At 37.7% G+C, this 24013-nt stretch overlaps 1 protein-coding gene across 2 annotated transcripts in view; it reads right to left on the bottom strand.

Annotated features, from left to right (window-relative positions):
- TAF4B (TATA-box binding protein associated factor 4b) overlaps positions 1–24013 on the bottom strand; it is a 111251-nt gene that overhangs the window by 25700 nt on the left and 61538 nt on the right. For both annotated transcript variants that reach the window (XM_065889794.1, XM_065889795.1), the window contains exon 13: positions 18534–18590. In XM_065889794.1, coding sequence (XP_065745866.1) covers positions 18534–18590 — 57 coding nt within the window. The remainder of the gene's footprint in view (positions 1–18533; positions 18591–24013) is intronic.

A 24013-nucleotide genomic window follows, 5' to 3' on the forward strand; every position in this document is an offset into this window, starting at 1 on the left:
AAACTTATACCTAAAGTAACTAGAGAAAGAAGAACAAAGAAAACCCAAAGTTAGCAGACGGAAAGAAATCATAAAGATCAGAGCAGAAACAAATGAAAAAGAAATGAAGGAAAGAATAGCAAAGATCAATAAAACTAAAAGCTGGTTCTTTGAGAAGATAAACAAAATTGATAAACCATTAGCCAGACTCATCAAGAAAAAGAGGGAGAGGACTCAAATCAATAGAATTAGAAATGAAAAAGAAGTTACAACAGACACCGTAGAAATACAAAGCATCCTAAGAGGCTACTACAAGAAACTCTATGCCAATAAAATGGACAACTTGGAAGAAATGGACAAATTCTTAGAAAGGTATAATATTCCAAGATTGAACCAAGAAGAAATAGAAAATATGAACAGACCAATCACAAGTAATGAAATTGAAACTGTGATTAAAAATCTTCCAACAAACAAAAGTTCAGGACCAGATGGCTTCACAGCTGAATTCTACCAAACATTTAGAGAAGAGCTAACACCCACCCTTCTAAAACTCTTCCAAAAAACTGCAGAGGAAGGAAACCCCAAACTCATTCTATGAGGCCACCATCACCCTGATACCAAAATCAGACAAAGATGTCACAAAGAAAGAAAATTACAGACCAATATCACTGATGAATATAGATGCAAAAATCCTCAACAAAATACTAGCAAACAGAATTCAACAACACATTAAAAGGATCATACCCCATGATCAAGTGGGATTTATCCCAGGGATGCAAGGATTCTTCAATATACACAAATCAATCAATGTGATACACCATATTAACAAATTGAAGAAGTAAAACCATATGATCATCTCAATAGATGCAGAAAAAGCTTTTGACAAAATTCAACATTCATTTATGATAAAACTCTCCAGAAAGTGGGCATAGAGGGAACCTACCTCAACATAATAAAGGCCATATATGACAAACTCACAGCAAACATCATTCTCAATGGTGAAAATCTGAAAGCATTTCTTTCAAGATCAGGAACAAGACAAGGATGTCCACTGTCACCACTATTATTCAGCATAGCTTTGGAAGTCCTAGCCACGGCAATCAGAGAAGAAAAAGAAAGAAAAGGAATACAAATCAGAAAAGAAGTAAAACTGTCACTGTTTGTGGATGACATGATACTATACATAGAGAATCCTAAAGATGCCAGCAGAACACTACTAGAGCTAATCAATGAATTTGGTAAAGTTGCAGGATACAAAATTCACGCACAGAAATCTCTTGCATTCCTAAACACTAATGATGAAAAATGTGACAGAGAAATTAAGGAAACACTCCCATTTACTACAGCAACAGAAAGAATAAAATACCTAGGAATAAACCTACCGAGGAAGACAAAAGACCTGTATGCAGAAAATTATAAGACACTGATGAAAGAAATTAAAGATGATACAAACAAATGGAGAGATATACCATGTTCTTGGATTGGAAGAATCAATACTGTGAAAATGACTACACTACCCAAAACAATCTACAGATGCAATGCAATCCCTATCAAATTACCAGTGGCATTGCTTACAGAACTAGAAAAAAAAATCTTACAATTTTTATGGAGACAGAAAAGACCCCGAATAGCCAAAGCAGTCTTCAGGGGAAAAAACAGAGCTGGAAGAATCAGACTCCCTGACTTCAGACTATAGTACAAAGCTACAGTAATCAAGACAATATTGTACTGGCACAAAAACAGAAATATAGATCAATGGAACAGGACAGAAAGCCCAGAGATAAACTCATGCACCTATGGTCAACTAATCTACAACAAAAAGAGGTAAGGATATACAACGGAGAAAAGAGAGTCTCTTCAATAATTGATGCTGGGAAAACTGGACAGCTACATGTAAAAGAATGAAATTAAAACACTCCCTAACACCATACACAAAAATAAACTCAAAATGGATTAGAGACCTAAATGTAACACCGGACACTATAAAACTCTTAGAGGAAAACAGAGGAAGAACACTCTTTGACATAAATCACAGCAAGATCTTTTTTGATCCACCTCCTAGAGTAATGGAAATCAAAACAAAAGTAAACAAATAGGACCTAATGAACCTTAAAAGCTTTTGCAAAGCAAAGGAAACTACAAACAAGACGATAAGACAACCCTCAGAATGGGAGAAAATATTTGCAAACAAATAAATGGGCAAAGAATTAATCTCCAAAATATATAAACAGCTCATGCAGCTCAATATTAAAAAAAAAACCACCCAATCCAAAAATGGGCAGACATTTCTCCAAAGAAGACATACAGATGGCCAAGAAGCACATGAAAAGCTGCTCAACATCACTAATTACTAGAGAAATGCAAATCAAAACTACAATGAGGTATCACCTCACACCGGTTAGAATGGGCATCATCAGAAAATCTACAAACAACAAATGCTACAGAGGTTGTGGAGAAAAGGGAACACTCTTGTACTGTTGTTGGGAATGTAAATTGACACAGTCACTATGGAGAACAGTATGGAGGTTCCTTAAAGAACTAAAAATAGAATTACCATATGACCCAGCAATCCCACTACTGGGCATATACCCAGAGAAAACCATAATTCAAAAAGACACATGCACACCAATGTTCATTGCAGCCCTATTTACAACAGCCAGGTCATGGAAGAAACCTAAATGCCCACTGACAGATGAATGGGTAAAGAAGATGTGGTACATATATACCACGGACTATTACTCAGCCATAAAAAGGAATGAAATTGGGTCATTTGTAGAGACGTGGATGCATCTAGAGACTGTCATAAAGAGTGAAGTAAGTCAGAAAGAGAAAAACAAATATCGTATATTAACGCATATTTGTGGAACCTAAAAAATGATACAGATGAACCAGTTTCTAGAGCAGAAATCGAGACAGAGAAGTAGAGAAAAAACGTATGGACACCAAGTGGGGAAAGAGGCGGGGGCTGGGGGTTGTGGTGTGATGAATTGGGAGATTGGGACTGACATATATACACTACTATGTATAATATGGATAACTAATAAGAACCTGCTGTATAAAAAGATAAATAAAATTAAAATATTAAAAAAAAAAGAAGGTGGCCATATGTGCATGGGTTTATCTTTGGGCTTTCTATCCTGTTCCATTGATTCATATTTCTGTTTTTGTGCCAGTACAATATTGTCTTGGTTACTGTAGCTTTGTAGTATAGTCTGAAGTCAGGGAGCCTGATTCCTCCAGCTATGTTTTTCTTTCTCCAGATTGCTTTGGCTATTCGGGATCTTTTGTGTTTCCATACAAACTGTGAAATTTTTTGTTCTAGTTCTATGAAAAATGCCATTGGTAGTTTGACAGGGATTGCGCTGAATGTGTAGATTGCTTTGAACAGTATTGTCATTTTCACAATATTTATTCTTCCAATCCAAGAACATGGTATATCTCTCCATCTATTTGCATATTTCATTTCTTTCATCTGTGTCTTACAGTTTCCTGAGTACAGGTCTTTTGTCTCCTTAGGTAGGTTTATTTCTAGGTATTCTATTCTTTTTGTTGCAATGGTAAATGGGAGTGTTTCCTTAATTTCTCTTTCAGACTTTTCATCATTAGTGTATAGGAATGCAAGAGATTTCTGTGCCTTAATTTTGTATCCTGCTACTCTACCAAATTCATTGATTTGGTCTAGCAGTTTTCTGGTAGCATCTTTAGGATTCTTTATGTATAGTATCATGTTATCTGCAGACAGTGACAGCTTTACTTTTTCTTTTCTGATTTGGATTCCTTTTCTTTTTCTTCTCTGAGGGCTGTGGCTAAAGCTTCCAAAACTATGCTGAATAATAGTGGTGAGTGTGGGCAACCTTGTCTTGTTCCTGATCTTAGTGGAAACGATTTCAGTTTTTCACCATTGAGAACGATGTTGGCTGTGGGTTTGTCATATATAGCCTTAATAATGTTGAGGTAAGTTCCCTGTATGCCTACTTTCTGGAGGGTTTTTATCATAAATGGGTGGTGAATTTTGTCGAAAGCTTTTTCGGCAGCTATTGAGGTGATCATATGGTTTTTATCCTTCAGCTTGTTAATATGGTGTATCACATTGATTGATTTGTGTATATTGAAGAATCCTTGCATCCCTGGGATAAACCACACTTGATCATGGTGTATGATCCTTTTAATGTGCTGTTGGATGCTGTTTGCTAGTATTTTGTTCAGGATGTTTTTGCATCTATGTTCATCAGTGATATTGGTCTGTAATTTTCTTTCTTTGTGACATCTTTGCCTGGTTTTGGTATCAGGGTGATGGTGGCCTCATAGAATGAGTTTGGGAGTGTTCCTCCCTCTGTCATATTTTGGAAGAGTTTGAGAAGGACAGGTGTTAGCTCTTCTCTAAATGTTTGATAGAATTTGCCTGTGAAGCCATTTGGTCCTGGGCTTTTGTTTGTTGGAAGATTTTTTTTTTTTTTTTTTTTTTTGTGGTACGCGGGCCCCTCACTGCTGTGGCCTCTCCCGTTGCGGAGCACAGGCTCTGGACGCGCAGGGTCAGCAGCCATGGCTCACGGGCCCAGCCGCTCCGCGGCATGTGGGATCCTCCCGGACCGGGGCACGAACCCGTGTCCCCCGCATCGGCAGGCGGACTCTCAACCACTGCGCCACGAGGGAAGCCCTGTTGGAAGATTTTTAATCACAGTTTCAATTTCAGTGCTTGTGATTGGTCTGTTTACATTTTCTATTTCTTCCTCATTCAGTCTTGGAAGGTTGTGGTTTTCTAAGAATTTGTTCATTTCTTCCAAGTTGTCCATTTTATTGGCATATAGTTGCTTGTAGTAGCCTCTTAGGATGCTTTGTATCTGCAGTGTCAGTTGTTACTTCTCCTTTTTCATTTCTAATTCTATTGATTTGGGTCTTCTCCCTTTTTTTCTTGATGAGTCTGGCTAATGGTTTATCAATTTTGTTTATCTTCTCAAAGAATCAGCTTTTAGTTTTACTGATCTTTGCTACTGTTTCCTTCATTTCTTTTTCATTTGTTTCTGCTCTGATATTTACGATTTCTTTCCTTCTGCTAACTTTGGGGTTTTTTTGTTTTACTTTCTCTAATTGCTTTAGGTGTAAGGCTAGGTTGTTTATTTGAGATGTTTCTTGTTTCTTGAGGTAAGATTGTATTGCTATAAACTTCCCTCTTAGATCTACTTTTGCTGCATCCTATAGGTTTTGGGTCATCGTGTTTTCATTGTCATTTGTCTCTAGGTATTTTTTGATTTCCTCTTTGATTTCTTCAGTGATCTCTTAGTTATTAAGTAGTGTATTGTTTAGCCTCCATGTGTTTGTATTTTTTACAGATTTTTTTCCTGTAATTGATAAGTAGTCTCATAGTGTTGTGGTCAGAAAAGATACTTGATACAATGTCAATTTTCTTAAATTTACCAAGGCTTGATTTGTAACACGAGATATGATCTATCCTGGAGAATGTTCCATGAGCACTTGAGAAGAAAGTGTATTCTGTTGTTTTTGGATGGAATGTCCTATAAATATCAATTAAGTCCATCTTGTTTAATGTATCATTTAAATCTTGTGTTTCCATATTTATTTTCATTTTAGATGATCTGTTCATTGGTGAAAGTGGGGTGTTAATGTTCCCTACTATGACTGTGTTACTGTTGATTTCCCCTTTCATGGCTGTTAGCATTTGCCTTATGTTTTGAGGTGCTCCTATGTTGGGTGCATAAATATTTACAACGGTTGTATCTTCTTCTTGGATGGATCTCCTGATCATTATATAGTGTCCTTCTTTGTCTCTTCTAATAGTCTTTATTTTAAAGTCCATTTTGTCTGATATGAGAATTGCTACTTCAGCTTTCTTTTTGATTTCCATTTGCATGGAGTGTCTTTTTTTCATCCCCTCACTTTCAGTCTGTATGTGTCCCTAGGTCTGAAGTGGGTCTCTTGAAGACAGCATGTACACATACGGGTCTTGTTTTTGTATCCATTCAGTCAGTCTATGTCTTTTGGTTGGAGCATTTAATCCATTTACATTTAAGGTAATTATCAATATGTATGTTCCTATTACAATTTTCTTACTTGTTTTTGGTTTGTTATTGAAGGTCTTTTCCTTCTCTTGTGTTTCCTGCCTAGAGAAGTTCCTTTAGCATTTGTTGTAAAGCTGACTTGGTGGTGCTGAATTCTCTTAGCTTTTGCTTGTCTGTAAAGGTTTTAATTTCTCCAACAAATTTGAATGAGATCCTTGCTGGGTAGAGTAATGTTGGTTGTAGGTTTTTCCCTTTCATCACTTTAAATATGCCCTGCCACTCCCTTCTGGCTTGCAGAGTTTCTGCTGAAAGATCAGCTATTAACCTTATGGGAATTCTCTTGTATATTGTTTGTTCTTTTTCCGTTGCTGCTTTTAATATTTTTCTTTGTATTTAATTTTTGATAGTTTCATTAACATGTGTCTTGGCATGTTTCTCCTTGGATTTATCCTGTATGGGACTCTCTGCCCTTTCTGGACTTGGGTGGCTATTTCCTTTCCCATATTAGCGAAGTTTTCAACTATAAACTCTTCCAATATTTTCTTAGTCCCTTTCTTTTTCTCTTTTTCTTCTAGGACTCGAATAATTTGAATGTTGGTGCATTGAATGTTGTTCCAGAGGTTTCTGAAACTGTCCTCAATTCTTTTCATTCTTTTTTCTGCTCTGCAGTAATTTTTTCCACTATTTTATCTTCCAGGTCACTTTTCCGTTCTTCTGCCTCAGTATTCTGCTATTGGTTCCTTCTAGAGAATTTCAAATTTCATTTATTGTGTTGTTCATCATTGTTTGTTTGCTCTTTAGTTCTTCTAGGTCCTTGTTAAACGTTTCTTGTTTTTTCTCCATTCTAGTTCCAAGATTTTGGATCATCTTTACTATCATCACTCTGAATTCTTTTTCAGGTAGACTGCCTATTTCCTCTTCATTTGTTTGGTCTGGTGGGGTTTTACCTTGCTCCTTCATCTGTCATGTGTTTCTCTGTCGTCTCATTTTGCTTAACTTACTGTGTTGGGGTCTCCTTTTCACAGGCTGCAGGTTCGTAGTTCCTGTTGTTTTTGGTGTCTGCCCCCCAGTGGGTAATGTTGGTTCAGAGGGTTGTGTAGGCTCCCTGGTGGAGGGGACTGGTGCCTGTGTTCTGGTGGGTGAGGCTGGATCTTGTCTTTCTGGTGGGCAGGTCTGCATCCAGTGGTGTGTTTTGGGCTGTCTGTGACCTTATTATGATTTTAGGCAGCCTCTCTGCTAATGGGTGGGGTTAAGTTCCTGTCTTGCTAGTTGTTTGGCATAGGGTGTCCAGCACTCGAGTGGAGCTGGGTCTTAGCATTGAGATGGAGATCTCTCGGAGAGCTTTCGCCATTTGATATTATGTGGAGCTGGGAGGTCTCTGGTGGACTAATGTCCTGAACTTGGCTCTCCCACCTCAGAGGCACAGGCCTGACACCCGGCTGGAGCACAAAGACCCTGTCAGCCACGCAGCTCAGAAGAAAAGGGAGAAAAAAAGAAAGAAAGAAAGAAAAAATAAAATAAAATAAAGTTGTTAAAATAAAAAATTATTAAAATGTAATTTAAAAAAAGGAAAGAAGAAAAAACGGACAGACAGAACCCTAGGACAAATGGTAAAAGCAAAGCTATACAGACAAAATCATACAAAGAAGCATACACATACACACTCACAAAAAGAGAAAAAGGGAAAAAATATATATTTTGTTGCTCTCACAGTCCACCACCTGAATTCTGGGATGATTCGTTGTCTATTCACGTATCCCACAGATGCAGGGTCCATAAGTTGATTGTGGAGATTTAATCCGCTGCTCCTGAGGCTGCTGGGAGAGATTTCCCTTTCTTTTCTTTTTTTGCACAGCTCCTGGGGTTCAGCTTTGGATTTGGCCCCGCCTCTGCGTGCAGATTGCCTGAAGGCATCTGTTTCTGTTCAGACAGGACGGGGTTAAAGGAGTGGCTGATTAGGGGGCTCTGGCTCACTCAGGCCGTGGGGAGGGAGGGGTACGGAATGCGGGGCGAGACTGGACGTTGCAACAGCCTGAGGTGCGCCTGGGTGTTCTCCCGGAGAAGTTGTCTCTGGATCACGGGACCCTGGCAGTGGCCAGCTGCACAGTCTCCTGGGAGGGGAGGTGTGGATAGTGACCTGTGCTTGCACACAGGCTTCTTGGTGGCTGCAGCAGCAGCCTTAGCTTTCATGCCCATCTCTGGTGTCTGCGCTGATAGCTGTGGCTTGTGCCTGTCTCTGGAGCTCGTTTAGGCTGTGCTCTGAATCTCCTCTCATTGCGCACCCCAAAACAATGGTCTCTTGCCTCTTAGGCAGGTCCAGAGTTTTTCCCGGACTCCCTCCCGGCTAGCTGTGGCACACTAGTCCCCTTCAGGCTGTCTTTACGCAGCCAACCCCAGTCCTCTCCCTGGGATCTGACCTCCGAAGCCATAGCCTCAGCTCCCAGTCCCCGCATGCCCCGGCGGGTGAGCGCACAAGCCTCTCAGGCTGGTGAGTGCCGGCTGGCACCAATCCTCTGTGTGGGAATCTCTCCGCTTTGCTCTCTGCCCCCCTGTTGCTGTGCTCTCCTCTGAAGCCTCCCAGCCGCCCACCCTCCGTCTCCACCAGTGAAGGTGCTTCCTAGTGTGTGGAGGCTTGTCCTTCACAGCTTCCTCCCAGAGGTGCAGGTCCTGTCCCTATTCTTTTGTCTCTGTTTTTTCTTTTCTCTTTTGCCCTACGCAGGTACATGGGGAGTTTCTTGCCATTTGTGAAGTCTGAGGTCTTCTGCCAGCGTTCAGTAGGTGTTCTGTAGGAGTTGTTCCACATGTAGATGTATTTCTGATGTATCTGTGGGGAGGAAAGTGATCTCCACATCTTACTCTTCTGCCATCTTGAAGGTCTCTGAAAAACTATGCACTTTTAACTGGAACAGGAGGATGTTCTGGGCATTAATGTGGACTTGGCATACACAGTAGGTGAAAATGACATGCAAGCTCAGTTCAGTAAAAACAGCCACTGAATTAGAGGTTTGCTGGTGGAAACGGGATTGCAAGTGGCATGCTTATCTACACAGAAAACCTCAAGGTAGATAAAAAAAAAACAAAACCAAAAAGACTCCTAGGACCAATGAATGAGTTTAGTAAGGCAATAAGACTCAAGGTCAATACATAGAATAATCGTATTTCTAAATATCATTAAGGTAAAGTCTGAAACTTAAATTTTTAAAAATCCCACTTATAATAGCTTTCCCCAAAATGAAATACTTAGGTATCAATCTAACATGTACAGGTATCTGTATGCTGTAAACCACAAGACACAGATGAAAGAAATAAAGGAAAATACAGATAAATGAAGAGACATGCTGCATTCATGGATTGTAAGATTCAACATAGTAAAGATCTCAATTCTCTCCAAATTCATCTACAGATTTAACACAATTCCAAAAAAAATTTTTTGTGGATATGGATAAGTTGATTGTAAAACTTACATGGAAACCGAAGAAACTAGAAAAGCTAAATCAATTTTCAGGAGAAAAAGGGAACAAAATGAAAAGAATTACACCATGCAGTTTTAAGAATTACTTACATAAGGCTACAGTAATCAAAATTATGTGTTATTGATGAAGGAATCGACACATAGGTTAATGAAACAGAATAGAGAATCGAGAAATAGATCCACATAAATATGGCCGATTTATTTTTGACCAGGGTGGAAAACAACTGAGAAAGCAGTCATTTCAACAAATGGGGCAATTGAACATTCACATGCAAAAAAATGAATCTTGAACCTCACACCTTATAAAAAATTAACTCAAAATGTCAACTATAAACTTCTAGCAAAAAGCTTAAGGAAAAATCTTTGTGACTTGGGACCCAGAAAAGAATTCTTAGACATGACAGCCAAAGGCAGGTCTATTTTTTTTTTAATTGACAAATTTGACTTCATAAAAATTAAACTTTTGCTCTGTAAAAGACACAGTTAAGAGAATGAAAGAACAAACTAATTTTTCTCTACAAGCTATACGCCTTTCTTTATCTTGCCTTATTGTACCAACAATATAATGTTGAATAGTAGTGAAGAAAGCAGACATCCTTGCCTTTTTCCTAATCTTTGGAAGAAAGCATTCAGACTTTTCACCATTAAGAATGATTTTTAGTGGTAGGGTTTTAACAGCTGCCCTTTATCAGACTGAGAAAGTCCCTTCTATTCCAAGATTGCTGAGAGTTTTATTATTAATGGATGTTGAAATCTGCCAAATGTATTTTTACATCAATTGATATAGTCACATGGTTTTTTCTTCTTAGACTATTAATATGTTAGATTTTACTGACTAATTTTTGAATATTGAACCAGCTTTGCATCCCAAGGGTAAACTCTACTTGGTCAAGATATATTATTATTTTTATATAGCACTGGATTTGATTTGCTAATATTTTGGTGAAGATGTTTACATCTATGTTCATGAAGCATATTGGTCTGTAGTGTTCGTTGGTATGCTGATTAGATCAGAGTCACATATAACAAACCTGTAGCTCAAGAGTGGTAATAAGAATTAAACATAGTAATATGGGGTTGGTTTCCTGAGCTCCTCCCTTTGGCCCTCTGGCCAGAAAGCTGGGGCTTTAGTTACTCCTCTTTGCCACATAGTTCTGTGACTACATCCATGCCTAGGGTCAAGCAGCAAGAAAAAATGGGGGTGGGGAGTGGGGTAAAAGTGAGATGGCAACCTCACTGCTGGTTCAGAAGTCAGTTTGAATTCTCATCTTCTTCCCCAATTTGCCTACTATTTACTTTTCAAAGCCTTCGAATAGCTGCTCCATGCATTCTGTCCACGTTTATAGCTATGTTCAGTGGCAGAAACAGTATGGAATGTTTTTACTCCATCTTAACTGAAACCATTAAAAGCTAGTTTAATCAGAATTCTGACAGGAGGCTTCTGTTATATTATATTCCTACTAGCTTTTACTTCATAAAACTTAAGCCTGCTTGCTCACCTATACCAGCAAACTCTCTCAACTTCGTCCAAAAGGACCTAACAGGCTTGGCAGATTTTCTTTTAAGGGCACCCTCATTCCTTCCTTAATGGCTAATGAAAAAGGCAGAAGTCTTCATCTCCCTTATCATAGTCTCTCTGATATCAAGTAGAAGTCCCCTAAAATTCAAGTCAGTGCCCTAGAGAGCAACAGAGCAATCACGGTTGAAAATTATTTTATCTCTGGTGTTTAGTACTTGTCTCTGTTCCTTAAAAGTATAACTATGGTAGTACTGACTTTAATCAAGAGCCAAACCACATTAACAGATTACCTTAAAAAATCACACAAGCTCTCAGAGGTAAAACTCAGTAGAGGTACTTCTTGATGTTAAGGACATAATATTTTAAAAAAACAAAAGATATAGAAAAAATGAAAATTAATGAAAACAGAAACCAAAAGCTTATTAGGCAGAATCAGAGGAGTTACATGAAGAATGAATAAGCTAGTGTCCTACAGCTAACTCCCTCAATAAATACAGGGACATATTTAACAAAAAGGGCTAAATTATCTAGATAATTATGACAGTGACATAATGGGAAATCCAAAAATGAGTTTCTTTTTCATGCTCAAGGAAGGCAAGATATAGGGGGAAAATGCAGGCACAGAGAGTACAAAAGATGACAGCAGAGCTGTCCTTCATAACAAATGATCCAAAAATATGAAGTAGTGTCACCTTCAGTCTGATTTTGCTACATACTTTCAGAAAGTATAAAGGTATAAAGCAAAGGAAGGAATTGAGAGGTAAGTTAATGAGCCTGTGCTCTAGAGCCCTCGTGCCACAACTACTGAAGCCCGTGCGCCTAGAGCCCGTGCTCCACAACAAGAGAAGCCACCACAATGAGAAGCATGTGCACCACAACAAAGAGTAGCCCCTGCTCGCTGCAACTAGAAAAAGCCTGCACGCAGCAATGAAGACCCAACACAGCCAAAAATAAATAAATAAATATTTTTAAAAAAGAATGTCCTGCTTAGATTTCATAATTACAGTTAACATAATCTTAAACCAAAGGAAAAAAATTTTGGAACAAGTTCCAAAAAAAATCATCTCCCTACCTTACATAAATTCAAGGATACCACAATTCAAACACAGAATCCTTTTTAACCCCTTAAAGACAATTATTAAGCAGGCATTCTACCAAATCAAACAGTCACAGGGTCTGATTAATTTTTCTCCCAACCATTAAGGCTAATGATATCAGGACACTGTCCAGAACACCTGAGATACTTGGCGTGAAGTTTTTTCCTCCACTGATAATTATTTTAATTGAAGTATAGTTGATTTAAAATACTGTGTTACAGTGTTCACTGCAGCTCTATTTATAATAGCCAGGACATGGAAACAACCTAAGTGTCCATCGACAGATGAATGGACAAAGAAGATGTGGCACATATATACAATGGAATATTACTCAGCTGTAAAAAGAAATGAAACTGAGTTATTTGTAGTGAGGTGAATGGACCAAGAGACTGTCATACAGAGTGAAGTAAGTCAGAAAGAGAAAAACAAATACTGTATGCTAACACATATATATGGAATCTAAAAAAAAAAAAAGGTTCTGACGAACCTACGAGAAGGACAGGAATAAAGACGCAGACATAGAAAATGGACTTGAGGACAAGGGGAGGGGGAAGGGTAAGCTGGGACGAAGTGAGAGAGTGACATGGACATATATACACTACCAAATGTAAAAGAGATAGCTAGTGGGAAGCAGCCGTATAGCACAGGGAGATCAGCTTGGTGCTTTGTGACTACCTAGAGGGGTGGGATAGGGAGGGTGGGAGGGAGATGCAAGAGGGAGGAGATACAGGGATATTATGTATACATATAGCTGGTTCACTTTGTTATACAGCAGAAACTAACACACCATTGTAAAGCAATTATACTCCAATAAAGATGTTTAAAAAATAAATAAAATACTGTGTTAGTTTCAGGTGTATAGCAAAGTGTTTCATGTATATATATATTTTTTTCAGATTATGTTCCATCATAGGTTATTACAAGATATTGAATATTGTTCCCTGTGTTATACAGTAAATCCTTGTTGCCACCTGATATACTTGGAATCTGAAATGTATACCTGCTGGTCAGCCCTTCTAATCCATCTCTACCTTTCAGGAAAATAGTATATTCCACATAATCTCACTTGAACACTTTTCCCCTTACATGCAAACATAATACTTGATTTATGTATTATTAAAAAGAAATATAATGTGCTGTATTCATATTAGATTATATAATTTTTTTTCTAGTTCTTACTCTTATATCCTTTTTTTTATTCCCAAACTTCTTTTCATTCCTCTGGAAGGAAAAAAAGAAACCAAAAAAACTGACATATTAGTTTTTGGAAACTGACATACCCATAGGCAATCTCAAGATTATTATATTTAAGAGCTTGATGGCATCTTTCTTAAATGTATCTTAGCTAATGGTTTTAAGCTACTGGTTTTCCCTGTAATACCTTACCTTTCCCTAAATTATGACAGCTCTGTAATACAAGCAGAGATTGTATTGTTACATTCATTTTAAATACAAGGAAACAGGTAAGTTCAAAGAGGTCAAGTAACTTTCCCAAAGTGAAATCTAGATAATGGCACGCTGAATCTAACATCCACGACTCCTGACTTCTACTTCAATGCTATTTCCTCTATAATACACACCTTTTCTATCAAAAGGATAATACATATCTCAAGACACACAGATCCTATACATCAAAATTAAAGAATGAGTACAACCTTCTGAAGAAGCTCTAAATAAAATGTTATATTTTCTATGTAAGGTCCACCTATCAAGAGATACAACCAATAAAGGTCTCTTGAGAAAATATCCATTAAAAAACCTAGTGTAGCTTTCCTGCTTCCAAAGAGAGAACCTAGTGAATGGTAATTGGATGGTAACTGAACTATGCCAGTTCAAGATGCCAATTCTCAGATTCCCAAATCACAGTATTTTATTTAACTTTCTATGAACATTTAGTCAATGGGAAAACAAAAGTGATAGATTTTAAAGGCCCCCTTCTTTCCCCTCCTAGATTCTAAGTGTGATCTCCAGAACAGTGACAGCAATAGAAAAATCACCGAAAATTTTGTTGGAAATTCAAATTCTCAGACTTCACCCAGGCCTACTGTGTCATAGATTCCTGGGGTGGTACCCAGCAACCTGTGTTTTAACAAGCCCTCCAGATAATTCTTATGCATATCGAAGTTTGAGAACTACTATCTTATTAGACTATCAATGCTTTGAAAACATTGCATTTCTGTTTCTCTGCTATGTATACAAGCTCTTTATAACTTGCCATTTTAAGAACATCTTCTCCATACTACATTAATTTGATTGCACTTTTAATAACAAACTTCAATTTTCCCTGTTCAGTGTTCCATGAGTTTTGGCTCATGCAGAACTAGTATAAAGTTTAAATACAAGTTGCTATAAATTTAATAGTTAGCCTTAACTATCATATTTCACGGACTCCATATCTTTTAAAATTTCATTTAAAAAAATCCCTTGCCCTTCTTGTACCTAAATGATATATCTTCTAATCAGTAATGAGCCTTATGAGTCAGTATTTTATTTATTGTACAATAATGCTTCATGGAGAATTGTATTACTTATAGTTTTTATATCCTATATTTTCTATAAACAAAAATCCAAAGTCCTTCAGGGTACAAGTTTTCTAATCTGTTATGCATTTTAATTATTTAATACTTATTTTTGCCCAGTTTCTACAGGATGCACTGTGAAACTAATGTGCCAGCAGGTACATGTCATGCATTCCTTTTTCTTTCTTCTAATGTCTGATAAAAAATGAAAGTGGGGGTGCTAGGAATTGTTAAAAAGAAAGTAAATGAATTCTTTGTCTCACTCTGCACAGATGTACTAAACTCACATTTCCCAAAGGAGAAAGAAGATATTCAAAGGAAATAAGGGTCACGATATATATAACAAATGTTTAAGGAATTAGGATGTCTGAACTCCAAGGTCAGATGGTTTGCTCTGCAGAACTCTGGATGATGTTATAAGAAAGGAAAACATTGAAGGCTAGATGGTAATCTAGGACACACAGCACACATTTCAGACAAGTCTGCAGATGTATTAAACAAAAACGTGCCTGCTTGTTTGAAGTCAGAATTTGGCAATTAGTAATCTATTTAAAACCTTTCACACATTGATGGTGAAATGGAAGAATGTCAGTACTTACATTTCAGTAAAAGTATCTAGGGGAAAAATGCCATCACAATTTAAAAGTGTCCATATTTAAAATATAAACTTACAATACAGAGAGCGAGAACACTTATGACTTTTTAAAGGCAAAGATAGAAAACAGGAAAAAGATGGCCCCAAAGTTGGAACTAAAATGTTTGATATCCACAGACATTTTAGCCAGACAACAATGTTTTCAAATAGATGGATAACCTGTCAGATCAATAAGAATAGTATGCAGCAGGAGCTGCTTCAACGGATTCAGACTAGGCTGGAGGCAAACCCAAAGGCAGCCTACTTTCTTAAGTGCCAAGTGAGAATGACAAAATTGGAAGAAGTCAATAGGAAGGATGAAAAGAAATTAGACATCTTTATAAAAATCTGCTCAATTTAACAGTTTGGCTTTACACCAGAATGCAAAGAAGAAATGCATAGACTCTAAATCTGTATTAGAGAGAAGAAAACCCATGGGAGAAATGACCAAGATCAAAACTCTAGTCCTGGGCTTCCCTGGTGGCGCAGTGGTTGAGAGTCCGCCTGCCGATGCAGGGGACACGGGTTCGTGCCCGGGTCCGGGAACATCCCACATGCCGCGGAGCGGCTGGGCCCATGAGCCATGGCCGCTGAGGCTGCGCGTCCGGAGCCTGTGCTCCGCAAAGGGAGAGGCCACAACAGTGAGAGGCCCACGTACTGCAAAAAAAAAAACCCCCAAACCCCCCCCAAAACTCTAGTTCTTAACAGTTGAAAGCAACCATGGATTATAAGACTACGTATGAAGGGGATTCAAGTTGTGATTTAATATTTATATGACAAACATCACTGCTGAAACATTCCTCAGGATCAATAAAGCCTACAACTTCTCTAAACAGTTCTTTGGAGTTCTATATTTGTAAGATACTGTCATTAATCTGTTTCCTATGCCCAGCTTGGTAGGTAGGTAGTTACCGGAAAAAGGAAAGCAAAGCAGTTTTATATTGAGCAACAGTAAGGAATCTGTACTAATTTTCACAATCGGACAAAGAAAATTTCCTAAACAGCCAAATACCAAAAAATCACAAACCAAAGCTTTATAGTTTATAGCAGTGTGACAACAATTAGTATATCCCAAATGATAACCTTACAAATTACCATATAAGACAACAATTCAACTCTATATAAAGATAGGGTCAATGATTTTGCAACCAAACAAAATATGGTGTGTTTGATTCTAAATTAGAGCCCCTTAGAATATTAAAGTTATTAAGAACTCTAGGGGGCATGGGGATGACAAAAATGACAATATTTTACTTTCATCCAACATTTGCAACTAATAAAGAGTGGCTCTGTTCTTGGAACTGGGCCAATGCATTTGACTTTTTTTTAAATCAAAGATGATTTAGAATAGGAAGCAACCAGAAAACTTTTGAAATATTTTGGAAGGAAAATATACAGTTTTTTTAATCTTGCTAGGAAAAATAAATAAATGGAGGTGCAAAAACAGTGGGGAAAAAAAAACAGGTTTGCTACAGCACACCTGCTCTCATTGAGAGGTTTTTTTTTTTCTTTTCACATTTGCTCTTAGAATTTTCTTCAAAAAATGCTGTCCACCTATTCATCCTTCAGGGAATAAAAAACACAATTAAAAGAAAAACAAACAAACAAAAGCATTCCATACAAACCTGAAGGAAAAATTAATCTATGATCCAGATGTTTGTGAAGGTATATGAAAGAAAAACAGACAGGATAAGACCTTTAAGGATAAAGCGGTAAGTTTTCTGATATTTATTTTCCAAAAAGTGGGTGGGATTAGAAGTAAGATAAGCATCTATCAGTCCTAAATGAAAACAAAGAGGGACACTCATGATTCAAAGCAACCAATCAATCTATCATCAAGCTAGGCTTGCTGTAAGATTATAGGTACAGTTCTCATGTTAACTTTTTTAGATAATATTTTTAGACAAATTTTCTGGAAATGAGTAACAGAAATTTTTTGTTGCTGAAATAAAATGGTTCGGTTTCAAATCCTTTTTAATATTCTCCTTTCCCAGTTCTCTTCACCTCAATCCAGAAACCCCTCCATCCAGAGTTCATGTTTTCTTCCTTTTCTATTTTAGTGAAAACACACCACATTGATTGTAAGAATCTTACTAGATTTCCATTTGCTTTGCCTCAGCTCCTACATTAATCCAAACAATAAGGGCCTTTAAAACATTCATAAATAACCTGCTGCTGCTGGCACCTAGAAGCCGAGTGCAGCAATGTTAAGCAACAACAAATTTCATAGTTCAAGAGGCACAGTTAAGGAAAAAGGTTGCTCAGGAAATCACTCTTATTTAGCACAAAGATCCTTAAAAATTGCATGAAATCAGTCAAGTAACTATAGAAACCAATTTCTTCAGCTCCATATCACACGTCTCACACCTCAATTGTCTTTATTATCGTCTGCTGTCAGATCCTTAATCAGAAATGTGAACAGGCTTGATGATTTATTCAGCAGGGAAAAGAATCTGTAGGTCAAGTGAAAAATTTCACACACACACCCATACATACACCATGTCTTCAACCTTAGGTACTTTCATTTCCTTCTGTTCTCAGCAGCTCTGGGGGCAACTCCAGTGAGATCCAATATTAAGGCTCAATTAAAATAAGCTCCAATTAGTGGAGCTTTTTTCTCTGGGGCTAGAAAAGTCAGGAAATGGATATTGGGAAATGTAAAAAGTCAGCTACTGAGAGGAGGTTGCAGACATAAATGAACTTATTTGTTGATTTCTACAGTTGCTATGCAGAGGCCTCTGGGAGTAAAAGCTTAACCAGTCTAAGCTATAAACTAAAACCCCCGCAGCTAAACATGAACTGTGTGAAACAAGGGCTCCATTCCAGAACAGAAAACTGCTGGGCCCAGAAAATTAAAAGCCAGAGGCGTTTTCCATTTAAAACTAAATCCCAGTACCACCTCCCAGCCAAAGAATTATAAGCAGTATCAGATTTACAAAACGAACAATTACCCTGGAAAAATGTAGCCTATTGTACAGTCCCAGATGCTAAATCTCAGAAGTTTCTTTTCTTTCTTTTTTTTTAATCCCACATTATATTCCTCCAAGTGTGCTGCTGTAGTTTACAAAGAGCCATTTCTAGACAGGCCTAAGCCTTGAAAATAAATTTTAAAAAGAGAGCACATAACTCATTGACCTCATTTGAAGTACTGCCCTTGCCTTCAGCAGTTCCTGTCCTTCCCCAAGGCTTCGGCAAATGGTATGCAACAGCAAAATAAACCCTGACCTAATTGCCAGGAGAGAGCTGCCAACCTTCCCTCAAACACAAAGACAAGCATGGTAACTTGAAAGTCCTACCTCTTTGGCTTTCTGCTTTAATCTCAGCTGTTCTGGATCTTCTTTATTGGAACGACTCTATCAAAGGAAAAGAAAATTTTAATAGAAATTACTAGCATCTAAACACCATAGTTGCCGTTAAATATTTAATAAATGACAATTTTCTCTTGTGATTGAAAACCTTAGCTCCAGGGGAAAATGCCTCAATCCAGTCTTGTGCTCTCCCTCCCACCTCCCCCTCCCTCTCATCATCTGGGCTGGCTGCTGCAGTTCTAGCCTGGAGGAAGCTTATAGAGAAAATGATGCTAACAATGTCAGTCAGGTCCAGTTGAGGCATGACGTTGGTCTTGTTGGAACACTAAAAACTGAAAAATGGATGGTAGAGATGAAAGAAAAGAAAAGGATAACTGTTGGCTTGAATGAATGAAAACAATCAACATTGGCTAATCCTTAGGTGAAGCCATTTTGGTAAAAAATATGGTATTTCAAGGACTATTGAAAACAAGAACGTGATGAACTTTGAACCAAATTTCTCTCTCTTCAAAAGTGTAATTTTTTAAAATTAAGAAGTACATCCCAATGTTTTCATGAGAGTATCTTACCATCCTTGGGTCCTCTATAGCACTTAACAGAATGCTGTGCCCAAGAAAATGTTCAATAAATGTTTATTGAATGTCACTTTCCATACTGATTCAGTTTAACATTCAAAAAATGAATAATCTTACAGGACTGCTATAAGAAAAGAGCTACATTCTACATGTAATGCTATGATGGAACCAAAGGTAAGGAAAGAACAATATTTCTAACACTACAGACATTTGTCCACTGAAAAATATGCTGCAGATAGGTGTATTCTTCTTCTTAGTCTAATAGTCACCTAACTCCTTATAAACCTGAATATTCCACAACATTCAATAGCAGCTAACTAAAGATAGCTAGCAAAATAAAAGCAAAAAGTATTTTCCTATTTACTTAGTTTAACTGATAACGTTTTCACTGATTTATCAGTACTTCTGTTAAAGGAAAACACAAGGAAGAAACTGTTTATATCTGAGTGCCTTCTAATTTTAAACACCTTAATTAAATACCTACATAAGATTCTACCGAAAGCTAATACATTTTTTCTTAATTTTGTCTCCAATCTAATAAAACAATTTCACTCTAGCCCAAACTAAGAAAACTCCCTTGTCATTCTACTTATGTTAGGAGAGAATGAGTATATGTGTATTCACATAAAAATATGGGTGTATATGTATGTGTGTATGTATATGTGTGTGTATATAATTTTTGCCACAGTATAAAATAGGCACATTTGGGTATCAAGTCTTTGTCAGTCAACCAATATTTATTGACTATCCATAGTATATATTCTACTCTGTGTGCCATTGTTCTAGGCCTTGGAGATATAGAAATGAGGTAACAAGACAAAGTCTCTGCCTTCGAGTAACTTACATTTTAAGAAGAGAAAAATAAAATAATTTTATAGAAATTAAACACAGTTGTGAAATGTAAAACATTTACAATGGGGAAAAATAAAAAACAATGACTGATAGTGATAAGTACTATAAATAAAATAAAATAGGATAATGTGATAGAAAGAGGGGCGTACTTCTGTAGCCAGAACGGGATGGAAGACATCTCTGAGGAGTGACAACTGAGTAGAGATCTGAATGACAAGAAGGAGGCAGTCATATAAAGATCTGGGGGAAGAACACTCTTAAGCAGAAGGTGCAGTCACTGCAGAAGCCAAAAAATGGGAATATGGTTGGCATACTTGAGGAAAGAAAGAAGGCTGGTGTGGTTGGAGCATAAAGAAAAGTTGAGAGATAAGGCTGGAGACAATGTGCCGCCTTGTAGGTCATGATGAGGAGTTGGGCTTTGATTCTAGTTGTAACAAAAAGCCACTGGAGGGTTTGGAGCACAGGTGTGAGATGCCACTGGCAGGACACTTTTGAAAGGTCACTCTGGCTGCCGTATAGACGACACACTGTATGGATCCAAGACTGGAGGCACAGGCACACAGCAATTAGGAAGCTGTTCTAAAACAACTGCTGTAAATACAAGACTGAGAAAAAGATGAGGGCAACTTGAACCAGCATCATAGAATATGATGATAAATAACTAGATTGAAATACATGTTGGAGGTAGAGCCAACCAGATTTATTGATGGATTGGATATAGGGTGTGAAGTAAAGAGAGGAATCAAGAATGATGCCTAGGATTGTGGCCTAAGTAACTGGAAGGATAGAAAATTCCAACTTCCCGAGAAGGTAAAGACCAGAGCAGATTTGGGGAAAGGGAACTCAGTGTTCAGTTTTAGATGCTTCATTAGTAGCCTAGGATACAAACTTGGAGCACAAAGCAAGTCTGCTCTGTGACTGGAGCAGAATGAGTGAAGAAGGGAGGGACATGAGGAAAGTTCAGAGAGAGAGGTGGGTGTGTTTAAAAATTTGGTAGTAAGTTTGGATTTTATTTTAAGGCAAGAGGAAGTCACTGAAGGATTTTAAGCAACAGAGACACATATGATTTGTTACGAAAACACTATCCTGACAACAGTATGAAAAATGGATTGTAGAAGGAAAAGGACATTAGTTAGAAGACATTATAAAGGTCCAAGGGAAACATGACTCAGATCAGAGTGATGACAACAGTGATGAAGAGAAGGTGGTGGATACATTTTGGGAACTGAATAGGAAAGTGAACTGGATGTAGGGAGAGAAAAGAGGAAAAGGACTTAAAGATGACTCCTAGGTTTTTTTGGCTTGAACATCTGGGTGAATAATGATGTCATTTACTGAGTTAGAAAATCTGTAAGAGTAGAAGGTAAAACTATGAGAAAGTGAGAGCAACTATAATATACTACACCGGATAATAACTAAACAAGTATTTAAAGGTTTATAACCTTGTTTACAGCAGAGTAATTGGGAATAAAATACCAATAAACCACCTCGTTACATTGGCTGTGTGCTTGCTTATAATACTCAAGGGCTCGAGAAAGAGCATCTTCTTTCCCAGTGCAAGAGGGGTCAGAATGGGGACTGAGACCGTGCGACAGTGAGAAGCTGCACAGTGACAAGGTTGTGGGGCGCCTTGGCACATGAAGGTATAGAACAGAGGTCAAGAATGCAGGGTGATGAAGGGCTGGGGAAGACCCACCAAGGCATGGGCCAGTGGGCATGGCGGCCAATTACATGGGCAATGAAATGAGGGCAGGGGTAACAGTGGTAGCAGACAGAAGAGTCAGTCAGCATGGTTGCTTGGGAGATTAGTTACATTGATCAAATAACTAAATTGAGAACATAAGCAAATATATCGAGGATAATGAGAGTCAGGTTTCTGACTTCAGAGTAAGTACTTATAAACATGGAAAGGTTAAAGCTAGGAAGAACCCTAAGATATCACAGAGATATTCATATAAATTTATAGTTTTATAATGTACACACACAGTAAAATAGTTATAGATCTATGTTTGTGTGTTTATATAGATATGTGTACATATCACATACCATACATGTTTCCTAGATCTGTCCATTTGACAGGGTCTACATGTAATGATACTCTCTTAGCAATGAGCACACTGTAGGCTCTAATCTTGATTTCTGGATATCATCCTCAACTAAAAAGTATATGGTTCCTTGATGAACTGACTGATTCCAGGGCTGGGAAAGGATTAGTAAAAGCTGGGCCTGGAGTATCTTGTGCCTGAAAGTAAGGACATGCTCAGTGAATGATGGAAACATGATTAAAGGACAGAAGTGCCAGCTGGAAGGGTCTCCCACTCAGGAGCAATTTGAGCAACAAAATAAATAATGATAGTAATGGGTTACAACCTGTTGCATCAAACAGAAATCCACGAGCACATGTTGATATAAACGAATGCATGAATGTATGAATGAATGAATGAGAGAGAGGAAAGCTCTTCCACAAAGTAGAGTACTAATAAACATAGACGAGATGATGAGAATAAAGAATCACCATTTGGCAGCCATCACAGAGGTATCCGATTCACAGGTATCATCTATGGATGCTAAAGTTGCTCTGTGGAGTTTGATGAGGTACGGGATATTAGTATAATGCTATAATACCTTCCTACAGAAAACTAATTGATTACAAAGGGGGAAAGGGAAACTTTAAAATGGAGAGAACTGATCAAGGTTGCCTTTTGACAGAATCAGCTGAGAAGAATGAAGCATCATTTCTATGCATTCCCACCAAGAATGCATGACCCAAGTCAAGTTGTAAGGAAACATAAGATGAACCCAGGTTGACAGTCACCCTACAGAAGGTAAGGCTTGTACTCTTGTACTCCTGAAACTTGTCAAAGACATGAAAGAAAAAGAGTGAGAAGATCTGACTGAAGGAATCTGATGACAACCGAATAGACACACATTCCTGAATGGGAAAATGGACCATGAAGGAAAAAGAGGCTTGAAATAGCTGGTTAAATCTGAATAGGGTCTGTGGATTAGATGGTAGTGTCATGTTATTCACATCCTGACTTGGAAGCTTATACAGGAGAATGGCCTTGCTTTCGCAAATACATGCCAGAATGTTTAGGAATGATGAGACATCATGTCTGAAGCTTGCTTTCAAAAGGTTCAGAGAAAGACTAATTAGAGACAACAGTTCCACACCTTTGTGAATGTACGAGAAACCTCTGAATCCAAAGAAGAAAGAACAAAAGAAAGAATAATGATAACGGGAGTGTGCACCTGTGTACAGAAATGATGGAGATGGAGGAAATGCAGTAAAATGTTAAAAATGGGGAACCCCAACTGAAAAGGAGATGTATAGTTCTGGCAACTTTTCTGTAAGTATGAAATCATTTCAAAATAAATGAATTTTTAAAAAAGTGATTAGTATGTGACTAGGAACAAATATTCTAAAAGGGGAGGATTCCAGTAACATTGGAAATCAAAACTGAAGCGTTTAAAACAAAAAATAACACTAGTATCCAACCCTTAAGACTGCTCCCCAAGGCCTACAAAGAAACGTGCAGCAACAAAACGCAAACTATAATGGAACTAGCTCTCACTCCATCTGGCACTAATGGTCCAGGAAAATGCTTAAAGGAGGAGGAAAGAAAATCAATAATAGCCTTACCTGTTCTCTCTTTTAGTATCTCTCTAACCCATTCCTGCTCATCTTCTATTTTGTTTCATATAATCCTAATTATTCCTAATTTTTACCTATAACATTCATGTCCACTTTCCAAATTTTCCTCTCTCAACTTCAACTTGGCACATATTAAATCATATCCCTGAAAAGACCTTGAAAAATTTAAAAACATTTTTACTTGGGGAGGGGGAAGTGGTATGATGCTAGGCACACAGGAATTGAGAATGAGGAGACAAAAGATTATGTCTCATTAAACTAAATTAACTGAAAGCCACTGTACGACACCATCCTGTGGCTGTGAGAGAATTTATTAGTAATTTCATTTTAAGAAATCCTTCAGAGAAATCTAAAGGCCTAACAAAACCAAGATAGTCAACAAATGA

Source organism: Phocoena phocoena, chromosome 13, assembly GCF_963924675.1.
Source record: "Phocoena phocoena chromosome 13, mPhoPho1.1, whole genome shotgun sequence".
In the NCBI taxonomy this organism is placed as follows: Eukaryota; Metazoa; Chordata; class Mammalia; order Artiodactyla; family Phocoenidae; genus Phocoena; species Phocoena phocoena.